The 12,644-nt window shown below is 39.2% G+C and overlaps 1 protein-coding gene across 3 annotated transcripts; it reads right to left on the bottom strand.

Annotated features, from left to right (window-relative positions):
• Nucleotides 1-2,841: 2,841 nt before the first annotated feature.
• On the bottom strand, nt 2,842-8,823 carry LOC103990937 (axial regulator YABBY 5-like). 3 transcript variants are annotated; one of them, XM_018828743.2, is made up of 7 exons: nt 7,971-8,406; nt 6,843-7,852; nt 6,638-6,757; nt 6,225-6,351; nt 5,942-5,993; nt 5,777-5,852; nt 2,842-3,117 (listed from the first exon to the last, which is right to left on the bottom strand). In XM_018828743.2, exons 2-7 carry the CDS (start codon nt 7,047-7,049, stop codon nt 2,992-2,994), a joined length of 708 nt encoding a protein of 235 aa, XP_018684288.2. In that variant the 5' UTR covers nt 7,050-7,852; nt 7,971-8,406; the 3' UTR covers nt 2,842-2,991. The 3 variants fall into 3 exon arrangements, with proteins under 3 accessions (XP_018684288.2, XP_018684292.2, XP_018684290.2); XM_018828747.2 differs by lacking the exons at nt 6,843-7,852; nt 7,971-8,406 and adding an exon at nt 8,433-8,823; XM_018828745.2 differs by lacking the exon at nt 7,971-8,406 and having other exon boundaries at nt 5,942-5,990.
• Between the last annotated feature and the right edge of the window lie 3,821 nt (nt 8,824-12,644).

Raw genomic sequence — 12,644 nt, 5'->3', positions numbered from 1 at the left:
TTGGTGTCCATTACTCTCTCGACGTGAAGTGACGTTTCAGATAATGAGGCAGAAAGATGGGAGCAGATGCAGTCCATTTGGTGCTTCTCGATACGACGTGACGTTTCAGATTTTGTTGGCTAGATCGACAGAGAGAGATGAAGTTATCATATCTGCCTGCTCTCTCTCTCTCTCTCTCGGCTCGGAAGACATAAATCACGTTTGTGTGGAGGAGAAAGAGAGAGAGAGAGAGAGAGGTGTGTGGGCACAGAATCATTATGGACGTGATGAAGAACCAAGGAATGCTATGTGGTAAAGCACTACTATGATTGATGAATGAAGCAATAGTGTCGGACCACATCTGCAGTAAACAGCTGTGTAAGATGAAAGCGGAAATATTCCAAGTACTGTACTATGGACTGACGCCGGTACTAATTCTGACATATACACACCGGAGGGCTTGAAAAAGGCAGAAAGATATGAGTTGGTGGCCAGCCTTTACTGCTCCCCTCTCTCTCTCTCTCTCTCTCTCTCTCTCTCTCTCTTTCTCTGCGCCTGTTCATGCGAGAGACGGCATTAACACAGTTGGCCAACCAAAGTAGAGAGCGCGCGAGTTTCACCTCTCTCTCTCTCTCTCTCTCTCTCTCTCTCTCTCTCTCTCTCTCTCTCCGTATGTCTGTTCATATATGACAAGGCATTCACATGGCCGGACAAAAGGAGAGGGAGAGAGAGAGCGCGAGCTTCATGGCGGAGAAGAAGGGGAGGTGAGAAGAACGCACCCTCGCTTACTGTCTTCATCGTTTCCGACAAGGACGACAGCAACACCAACCCCAAATCATATCACGCATCATTGCATCGAAGATGACCGCACCTTGGTTTCGTCACCATTCGCTATACAATGATCTCTTTCGTTCATCATCATCATCATCTTCTTTGTGGTCTTTCTCTTGATTCAAAGCCTTTTGACTCTTAAGACAAGTCCAAGACATCATGCAATTACAACTTAGTATGTATGCATTGCAATTATGTGTGCTTCATCAGACGCATCGTATGCTTTTGTCTATGTGGAGCGCGGGGCAGATGCGCTTCCCACGTCGCACGTTTTGCTAAGTTAGAATGCATCGACGCAGATTCCATGCATCAAATAATGAGTGACTCAGAATATTGTTTAACGTGTATGACAATCTTATTTCCAATCTTTTGAAAGGATAGGAACCGATACAGTTCAGCTTCATCCATGGCTAGCTTTCATTTTAGCAGACCTGCCGCTCTGCCATCGATGGAGTCATAAAACATCTTTCGCTGAATCCAAGGAAAGAGAAGAGAGAGAGAGAGAGATGTTTAAGGGAGGGAGTGTTCTCGGCGCGGAGTGACTTGCAGACGCTTAAATATTCCGAATCACTGTTGAGGGCGACACTTCATTTGCCTCACCAACACATTCTGAATCACTGTTGACAGGACACTTCATTATTTCACCAATCTCTCTCTCTCTCTCTCTCATGCATTGTGAGCTTTTACTATACTCATTACTCACACCCTACGAGGCAGCACTTCAGACTCGTATGTTGATTCTTGTCATCATCAAGGTCTTTATGTTTCACCTGCACCTTTTATATTTGTACTCGAAAGTAGGTCTGAAACTTCTCTCTTGATGCAGTCTCTCATTCTTTCGATGTTAAGATGCTAATCTTCAAGTGGGATGAACTATCGACTCCATGTGTGACCAAGGTGCTTGCAATGCATCCTCCTTGTTCTTAGAACACTCAGCTACTTGTTCTTTTTATTCATTGTATGAAATATACTTTCAAACTATAATTGCATTCACATTATTTGGTGTATAAACTGATTTAAAAGAAGAGAAACTTTGCATCTCAATCGATGCGGCATCTTGTTTTTAACATAGAACAAAAATGACAAAAAAGTCTACTATGTATTTATCTAGAATTATGACTTTGCCAAAATAATAATAATAATAAAGGTTTGACTCAAGATGGTGTCTTAAAGAGTGATGTCTTTTTATTTATTGTATGAAATAGCACATAAAGAAAGTTAAGAGAAGGATAAGAAAAATCATAATATCTTATTATAAATTCTTGTATCACTTGATGATTTTGATTAACAAAATAGAACACACAATATTTGCCTTTATTTTGCATTAATAAATTTAGGTCCAAAAGAAAGTTAATTATCAATCAACCATGTAAATACAGTGCTCCAAAAAAATATAGCTAAAATGAACTTGTTTATATGTTTAAAACCTAGTGAGGATCTAATTATGACCTTTAATCTATAGGTAGCTAATTTCTATAGTGTGGATTTGAATATGGTCAGACTATTTGTTGTGAACTTTTAGTCCCATTTGATGCTGCATTTTAGAGCAGAATCAGCTGATGGCATGTAGATGATAGTAAATGATCAGATCATTGTGAGAAGCAATTCAATTATTCTATGAGATTCCCTAAACATTCCATATCACAAGTCAAACCCTATGAACATAGACAAAAGCACATGTAGGCTGAAGTAGCATCTTTGCTCCATTATTGGATTATGACTGACCTACTCTCTGTACAACCCTTGATGAACATAGTGTCATAATCCATGAGGCTACCTTAGTTGCAGCTATTAATAAGCTCAGTGCCCAAGAAACTAAGATATCAGAAAACAAAAGGAACATATAACTCACCACACAGTAGATTTTGTTGCCATCAAAGAATTTTGTAATTCATGAGAGACTCGTCAAAACCGGATTCGGAGAGGGTCAATATATATGTACGCGGTTCACTCTGGACTAACGTAGCGATATACGTCGGTGAATAAAACTAAACTTACTAGGTTTGCCACAGAATATAGGATTGATTTAAGTGAGCAGTAAATAATAGCCAGAGTGCTTAGGAGTTCTTTCTATTATGTTTAAGCATCCACAAAACAAAGGTAATTAAGATGGTCTTCATAGCCACCTGAAGACTGCAAGTTTAATTACTGCAGCATACTCACTCTTCGGATTAATAATACTCAGAAGAAGCTCTGAGCTTTTTGGCCTCCCGGTGCACTGACTGTAGCAGCAACTGGTTCATCATTCTTGGCTTGCTTACTGCCATCAATGGTGAGTCCAAAATGGATGTGAGGGAAGTGTGCCCACTGCAAGAAAACAGAAGATGAGGGTAAGTAGTAGATGTGATTAGTGGAGAAGAAAGAGGGGAAAACACAATAAGTGCCATTAGAAATAAATCAAAAGATGCACAAGTATTTGCAGAGAAGGATTAGTTGAAAGAATAAAGACTCGAGATGGAGATATAATTAACTAACAAAAAAATATTGGAATAAATGCAATCGGCTCGATTTAATGTCTAGAATCAAAAGATCGGATCGAACCAATCTATATTCGAAATTTTTTTCTCCGTTCCAATAGTTTAATTGGATTAGGCTTTTCACTTTTCATGCTCGGTCCTAAGCGTAGTTTAGGAGAGTGGCTCCTACATGTAGCATATTAAGCAGGACTTAAACCGGCATACATAAATCTTTGGTTTTTGTTGCATTACATTTGTATAGTTAGCAAGACTAAGTGCATAGGGAGGCAGTCTTATGAACAATGTATACTTGTAACATGCCTGCCATATTGAAGAAAGAGAATGAGCCATGCCATAGCATTGGATGTTAATTCTACAACCCTACACAGTTCAAACACCTAGCAGAACTGGTTTTAGGGATGGGTAAGTAAACTTGAGCCAAAAGTGGTAACAAAAAGAAGAGACAAGGCTAAAGGGTAGGGTGAGAAAAGCATGAAAGAATCTCAGAAGACAATATGCCCCCCCTCTGAAGACAATCCCCTTAAACAAGATTAAACTTCAATGATTTGGGTGGCAATGAACATCATTTGCAATAAATTTGGTAGAGATTAAAGGGTAATGAAATCTTTAAAATGTAACAAATTAATCACAACCTTAACATCCTCCAAAAGCTTCATTTATGAAAGGGGAGAATGCTACCATTCCAACCAAAAAGATCAAAATATTCCAAACAAAAAAAATATAGCAATTATATATTTTTGGTTTGACAAATAATTGATTTTATTTTTTAATATTCTTTCTTTCCTACTTCAAGCAAACTCTCAGTCAATAGTCATTCATACTCATAGGCCCAACTTGTTGCCTTCATTTTCTTATGCTTATAACTTTGTCATGACTCATCCATATTATCATAAAAAGATTCTGAAACTAAACTGCCAATTAAGGTGCATCATTTTGATTTATTACTTAGAATTTGGCATCTGAAAACTTCCACCATTTTGCTTTCCACTGGCAGGTGCTGACCCCTGATTACAATTTTATTTATGATTGAAGCAATGAGGTGGTATCCATGTCTCATTCATTATATAAGCAATAGTGCATTTTGATTTCCTAGCAAGTGACAGCCAGCTTATTGCATTCTTAGTTCTAATAACACAGTAATCTAATTTCTACTCACAAATTAATTTCCAACTCTTGGTTCTGATGATACAAATTAATAAATTGTTGTTCAAGACTATCATCTTGGGAGAAGACCTAAAGAATCAAGGTTTATATGTCAAGATATGATGCAAATTTTGCAGAAAGATCGGCAAAACTTAAATGATCATCCCCGACTTAGTCTACTAACCCATTTTATCTGTCAATTGTGGTATATTAGTTTTATTTATCATCTTTGTAGAAACTTATGAGACATAATTGTGTGATCAATATGCTTATTTACACAAACACATGTGCATGAACAAATTTTGCAGATGCTATTTCAATAAGAAACGATAAAACGATGTCCTCAAGTCAACTAAATTAAAACATATTTGGCTTGTTATGCATAATGCAGATCCACAATTCTCATCACATTATGGTGATTTTAGAAAACAAATAGTCTCAGGCTATTTAACAATTGGTGTGATAATCAAGATCTATAATCATACAGCCTTTTTAATATCGAGTTATTCTATTGAGTGATGAAAAGATAAACTTAATAAAATGCATGTAATGTTATGTAATGCTTCGTAAATTTTAAGGTGTGATGTGTAACAGAAGAAAAAATATTTTCGATCATAGTTTATCCAAGTTTTCGACGAGTAAAAAAGAACAAAAGTCATTTTCTGGTGTGCATACACCTAAAGTTAACATCGATCAATTAACCACAGCAGATGAAGATCACAATGTTTACCGAAAATCATGTTGAAGTATTCTTAGTCCTGTTTTATCATGGTTTAGCGATATTGATATTCAGCTTATAACTGCGTTCATTTGTACTTGTTCATTCATGCAACCTTAATCTTGAAAGTACCAATGTTTCAACAATCTTAAATTTTCACTGAAAATTTTGTTCTCAGTCAATCTAAGGGGATAGACCACTAAAAGGGAACTTGCTGTCATTGAAGATGGTTTGATGTGGAAGAGCACCATCACACCATGTAATCGAAGAGGTTAAAATCCAGGTGTTAAAAGACTGCTATATATTAGGCTGTACCTGGAAGCAGGCTTGTGGTGCATTAAAGACTCAGAAAGGAGGATGAAATCAAGAAGAAGAAGAAGAAGAAGAAGAAGAAGAAGAAGAAGAAGAAGATGGTCCAACTTAGATTAATCATGCCAAGTATATACTAGTTGCTGTCTTTGTTAGAGCTCACATTTGAGTATGCTGACCTTATATGGATGCCCAAATTACCCTATACTAATAAACAAATGTATGCTCATAGCAATGGAATGGAAAAGCTTCAGCATGTATCTCACAAGTCAGTATAATAATAATAACTTTATGTGCAGCAAAATAGTGTCACACTTACATTCTTTGCCGCGGTGCTGAATGCTTCTCTGTGGCTGATGTCTGGATTGTTAGCCTTAATCCTTTGTATTTCCTCCCTGCATATTGGTGTTAAGTAGTTTGCAGCATGAAACACTGCATCAAAGCTTTTAGCGAATCTAACGAAGGAAGAAGAGCAGAAACTCACTTTATGAACCTGTTATATGCAGACGGCACGCGATGTCTCTTCTCCGGAGCTGCTTAACATTAACAAGAGAAATCAGTAAGCTAATTGGTGTCACTAGTTCTAATGATTCTCATTGATGAAGGCAATCCTAATGGAATAATGATGAGTGCAGACTAATGTGCAGTCAGCTAATCTTTGTCGGACAGATGAGCTTAATAGGCCATTAATTTAGCCAAATTTCCAGACTATTATCAGTGCCCAAACAAAAAAGAAGAAGAAGAAGAAAAGAAATTTGGAGGCTTACGACGCATAGGCAGCATAATTTGTTGTTGATCCTTTGGCACACTGTAGAATAAGGAAGTGCTGTTGAACTTGGAAGGTGATCCACATGCCATCGTCCTGCCATCATGAGCTGCTGCTGCGTTGCAGGTCTGCAGTTTTCCTCAAAAATCAATGCTTTCCGATTCAAATACGAAACAAAATCTTGCATCATCTGATCACCTCAATAGCATATATGCTTCAACTACATTTAGAAGTGTACCGAAGTGGTAGAATCCTATATCATCTTCCATTAATGAACTAAACACCAAACTATGTGTACCGTGTGGCATTCATGTCGAGAGACAGATCGTGTTAATCTTTACTGCTTCACCCATCATTCATAAATAAGTAGACGGAAGATGTTTGGGAAGCAAGAGTTGAGAGGGAGCTCCAGACCTGGAGATCTTGAAGAGGGAGTTTCTGAAGCAGGTCTCCCATGTTCACAGACAGCAGATTACAACAATGCCCGCATCGCACTGCTACAATGCTGAACAAGCTGTTGCCGGGGACACTCACCTGCAACACCAAGACTATCAAACTTGGGATCAACAAAAATCGCTGCGTTGAGCTGCAGGAGCACAAAAATGTTGTACTGATCGACCAAAAGCATCAATTGTGGCCGAGGTGTTGCACCATTAGTGGTTCTTCCTTCATGAAGGTGAAGCATACTGATGGGAGAGCAAGTATTTGGAGAGATGAAGAGATCAGACAAGAAGAAGCAATAGGAGGAGAGATGGAAATACATGCATGGAGGAGACAGATTAACAACCTTGGGAAGAAGAGTAGCTGCAGAAGGCGAGTGGCCCATCAACAAAAGATGATGGGTCGGTCTCTCCTTTGTTTCTTGGACAGGGATGGGTCTACTTTTGGGATCTACTTTTTCTTTTGTTTATGGATTTGGAGTTTCTTTTCCGATGTCTACTTTTAAGAGATCAATGCCTGGAGGAACTTTAGACTTTCTCTAGGAGGGAAACGAGTGTGCACTGCCTACTCACTCGCTCTAGGAAATCCAAGGGAATCAGAGTTCTGAGGAGTCACAACTGGTGGAACGAAAAAGAAGAGAAAATAAGCCACAAAAATAGCAGAAGAAGAAACACAAAAGAAAAAGCTGCTCCTTTGAATTGTCATGCCATCTTCTGCACTCCTCTCTCTCTCTCTCTCTCTCTCTCTCTCTCTCTCTCTCTCTCTCTCTCTCTCTCTCTCTCTCTCTTCTTTTCTGCTTCATAGTCATTAGAAAAGCCATGACTACCCAAGGAAGGAGACGAACATTGCATGGCCAGAAACCCATTATCATGGATAAGATTGGCGTGGGTGAAAGAATCCAGTGGAAGAGAACATCCTTAATGACAAGAAAGTGCATGTAAAGAGATAAGAATGTGATGAATCTGCTATCTCGCTGGGGAAACCCAATGATGGAGATGAGGATCCTGGCACTCAAAGTTGGTTGATATCCTCCTCCTCCTCCTCCTCCTCCTAAGCAAGGAACAAAAAGATCTGCTCATCCCAATGAGTTCCATAGAATGGCAGCCATGAAATCTTGAATCCAAGAATCAATTGATGATGCAGATCTCATTCACTATACATCTTTAATGACAGAAAGTAGAATATTTTCTGTTAAAACAAGAAGAAAAAAATGAAGAAGAATAAGTTCTCAACAATGACAATTGTGGCTTTGCAATGGATCCATAAAGCTGAGAAGCGTAAGCTATCATGCAACCTGTAACCTAACCTTGGCTCTTTTGGTGAAGATAAGAGGATGGCTGCCATGGGTGGAAGATCCAAAATTGCAAGATACTATGGTTGGAATTCAATTGTCAAAGGCACGTAGACATGTGCCCGATTCTGTATGTTGGCCTCATGGTTGATTCTGTCATATCATCTCATCAAGCTTCTGCACCCATATGCCAACATGATGAAATAGTGTTCACTATTTCTTTCCACCTCCTACATGGATCGATCTTCGAGCGTACTTACACATACTGACTGCCATCATCTTCGAGCTGCAAACTTCCTTAAGCACTAAATATACGATAATAATAGTATAGAGGACGAGGCAGCGGGCAAATCATTGCTGATCTGCTTGATATGATGATACTAAGAAAGTTGTGTAGAAAATGAAGCGCGATGAGACGACAGAAAGAGAAGCTAAGAGAGGAGAGGGAACAAAAGGCCAATTCAGCATGATCTTTACCGCAAGGATGGTGTTGCAGAAGTTGCAGTGGACGTAGCAAATGTGCTCAGGTGGAAGTTGGGCAGACATTCCGGATCAACCCAAGGCTTTCTACATACGATGAGGAAGTGGAAGAAGGAGGAGGAGAAGAAGAAGAAGCTAAGAGATGATTTGAGGAAGAAAAGAGTATGGTATGCTTATAGGTGCAAGATATGATAGGGAAGCTTTCCTAATCTTCTTCTTCTTCTTCTTCTTCCTGCTTTATTTTGTTTTTAGCTAGGGTTACAAAACAAAACCATATGGAGTGTGGGTGGGGGCTGCAGATTTGAGAGGAACCTTATGAAGTGTGGGTTGGGGCAGCAGATTTGAGAGGAAGGAGAGGTGGAAGTGCTATGATTGATTCAATGAGTGGGTGAGAGTCCTCTCCATCTCTCTCTCTCTCTCTGTACTCACCACCATGTGGGTGTGACATGGACTTTTAATGCACAGAGAGAGAGAGAGAGAGAGAGAGAGAGAGAGAGAGAGAGAGAGGATGCACCTCCTCCTTTTGAGCTTCTTTTTATTATGACCATCTCTTTTGGGTTATGATAAGTTACCATTCTACCAATTGGTAGCAACAAAACAAAAGGTGATTTGCTTTGCCTCTGAAAAGGGTTGCTAAATAAATAAATAAATAAATATATCCTCATTCTAAACTAAAATCTATTGTTAGATACCTTTGACAGCATCAAGGATTTAATGCACCATAATGTGAACAAGTGATACATCTCCAAACCAGCATCATCAATCCATTTCAGTATTTATAATATTTATGCCATCTCATCCTTCTACATACATTTTATCCCTTTTCCAACTACAAACCACTTTGGGTTCCCATGGAAAAGAAGAAATAATAATACAATGAATAAAAGAACAAATAATAATACATGTTGAAGACAAAGTCAATCTTAAAACAATCACAATGATAACAAAATTTTTAATTATTTGGAATCGACTATATGAATCTTTCATCGTTATTGAGATACGTAAAAAGATCATATATTTAGTTAAATTTAGAGAACTTAAATCTTTTTTTTAATATATTTTTATCAAAGTCATATATTTTCAAGATGTCGTTAAAAAAAATATAAAATAGCAGTAAGTGATAACCAAAAAAAAAAAAAGACTTCATTTTTAAGTAAGATGTGGACTTCATTTCACATAACAACATTGAAGCTATTTTACCTACACCTACATTTCTAATGCTCTAACCGATGGGTTAAAGTTCTACTAGAAAGCACATGGTGATTGATTCCAATGCACGAAAAATGCAGCGTCGGTCGTCGTCCTTTCCTTCGCACTGAGGGAATCAGCGTTTGGAGGGGGGTGTACACTTGACATGGACGACTCAGGAGATGCTGCACCCATACACAAAGTTCAGCTAAAGTCGCTCAGCTCAGAAGCATAAGTGTTCGACCGTGACATGTTTCCATGGACCATCACTTTGATTCATCTCATGAACCCCCATTGATCACTCGGTTTGCCATGGTACTGACTGACCGCGTGTGACATGACTTCTACTCTCCTGCTCCTCACTCTGCCTCTTACGGCCAGGTGCCGAAGGAGGACCGAGTGCAGGTACTGATGGAGATGAGCGAAGTCCTCGAGCAAGAATCCAAATGGCATGAGTTAGATATGACCAAAGAGGATGTCCAGAACAGCTAAATGTCGAGTGTGCAGGAATAATTAGGTTTTTGATCTCATGACCTGCGTTGTTTTCTCGTCAAAAAAGCAAGAAATTAATCTACAGTTATATTTTTCTTCTCCCGAGCAGTGGAAATCTGCAGCTATGGAAGGATGTGTCAAGATCATGCCCTTCCGATGACTTGCTGTCTGTCTTCTAATCATTTCTTTGTGCACTCGAGCTTTGCTCGGTCTTCTCTTCTCGTATGACTGACTTCTCCCATGTTGTGTCATATAGATTGGACATTTTGGATTCTTTTAGATAGAGCACATGTGGTGATTGAGATGATCGATGTGATCGATTCACATACAGTAGAATGAAAACTTTGTATGCATGTATGTACATAAATATATAGGTCATGATAGAGATGCAATGTCCAAGAACACATCTCCATCTCCTCCTGTATGCACTGCATTTTTGTTCTAGCAAATGTATAACATATATTTATATAAAAAAGTCTGCAAAGACTGAAGTCAAGAAATCCACCATGGCATGGGTATTCACTATCATAAACTTATGAATCATGCAACATATATTTCCCTGACAACATGTTTGGCCTTAATTTGATGAACATTGTTTATGTGATTGTAAATTATCATGAAAACAGTACTAAAGAAATGAGAGGCTTCATGAACATCCTCTGCATTATTTTCTATGATGTTTTGGTACTTTCTAAGTGATCAAAACTTGAAATAAAATCCAATGTTGCTACTTTTTTGTTGTTGGTAATATGCAACCATTAGCCATAGGACTTCAAAATGGTATCCTACACCGCAAATAGGACACAAGGCATGCTCAAAACTCATTGGAAAAGGGTCCTTTTGATCAACACAGCACACACAATGGCACAAGACAAGGGGATGGGTAATACCACCTACTGTTGCTTGCACTTGAAGCTAAGCTGTGTGAATGCATAAACAACCAAACTTCCATCACCTACTCTTTAATGAGCACTGTCGTTTTGGACCAATAAGATTGTAAGAATGGTTAAGATGATGAAAGCAATTGACAGGCGAGTCTAATAGCAAACACACAATTATCATCTATATATTTGGAGTTCTAATGTAATTAATAGGTCTATGTGATCCACTTTTCCTTTAATACAAAGATATTAATCCTTAGTGCAATCACTGGCTACCAAACTTGTGGATGGCATCCCCCACCAAACCGTCAAAACCTTTCATCTTCTTCTTCTTCTTCTTCTTCTTCTTCTTTGTTTTCTTTATTTGATTGGGATACATGAAGTGTGTATAATGTAAAAGACTGTAAAGGACACTAATTTCTAACAATTTTCCCATCATCATCATCATCATCATCAATGACTTGAATGGTTGATTGGAACCACCATTGAATCTCAATCACCACCATCATCGTCAAAGTTATTTTTTTCTTCTTCTTCCTTCATTTTATGTAAAGAAAACAACATGAACAATATTCATGGATGTGGTTGACCTAATTAGTCGAGCCGATGAAGCATAATCGATCTGATCTCAAAACATAGATGTAGCCAAATTGCTCATCGATCGGGTGCATGCATGCTCCGCACGTAGGTGCAAACACATACATGCATGTATGCTGTCTGTACGCCTGTTTCTTCCTCTCCACGGACTGCTTGGTATCAAGACAAAAAAGACAGGGAAGATAGAGGGCCGAAGCTGTGTCTCTTTCCATCGGGTAAGGTTGCCGATGACCATTGAAAGGGTTGGAAGAGGCCAATACTGTGGTGCCTGCACTGCATTTGTCCAAATCCTGAGACATCAATTCATGGATCAACCTCACCCTCCTCACTGACACGGTCACGAAGCCACACACCACCATAGACAAGTGATGTTTGATCGAACTTGAGGACACAATCGTGCAAATGGCAAGTGCTCGGATGGATGGATGGACTGGGAGCACGCTGAAAGGGATGCAGTATGCTTGCTAACTAGGCATGTGCTTGAGCAAGAGATTTAACGTCCATGATTTGTACAGTCAGTAAAGCTATGAACTTTTCACGATCTCTCGATAAGATTGGCAGATTGGCAGATGAAGAACTTGTGGCCCTCAGAGAGAGAGAGAGAGAGAAGTGTACCTTTTGAAATCACACGACTCTTCGTCCTTAAAGTTGCACTGTCACCATCTCTCTTGCTGCTTTGTTTGCATTTCGAGTGCAAGAGCTGCCACCACCAGCAACACGGGCGGCAGAAAGGTGCACATGGCACGAAAGGTAAGAGTGAAGAAGGGCAGTGGAAGAGAGGTAAATAATGTTGGTTGTCCACAGGATTCACTCCGCATCTATGTGTGGGGGCAAACCTCGATGAGAACTTTGGCAGGGCTTTAGGGTTTTGCAAAGGGCCAGCGACAGGCAGGAAGAAGGGACGGGACCTCTGATCCACTTGGATCAAGCTGAGATATCTGGGGACCTCAAAGTTTGGATTCATCGACTTCCTGCACTCTAATGCACTTAAAATTACCGCAGTTTTAGGATCAACCTCTACTTGGACTTTAGAACAACAAAGTACACTTAC

This window comes from Musa acuminata, chromosome BXJ3-7 (genome assembly GCF_036884655.1).
Source record: "Musa acuminata AAA Group cultivar baxijiao chromosome BXJ3-7, Cavendish_Baxijiao_AAA, whole genome shotgun sequence".
Classification (NCBI taxonomy): Eukaryota; Viridiplantae; Streptophyta; class Magnoliopsida; order Zingiberales; family Musaceae; genus Musa; species Musa acuminata.
The sequence above is the reverse complement of the archived record's forward strand: the minus strand, read 5'-3'. Positions and strand labels throughout refer to the sequence as shown.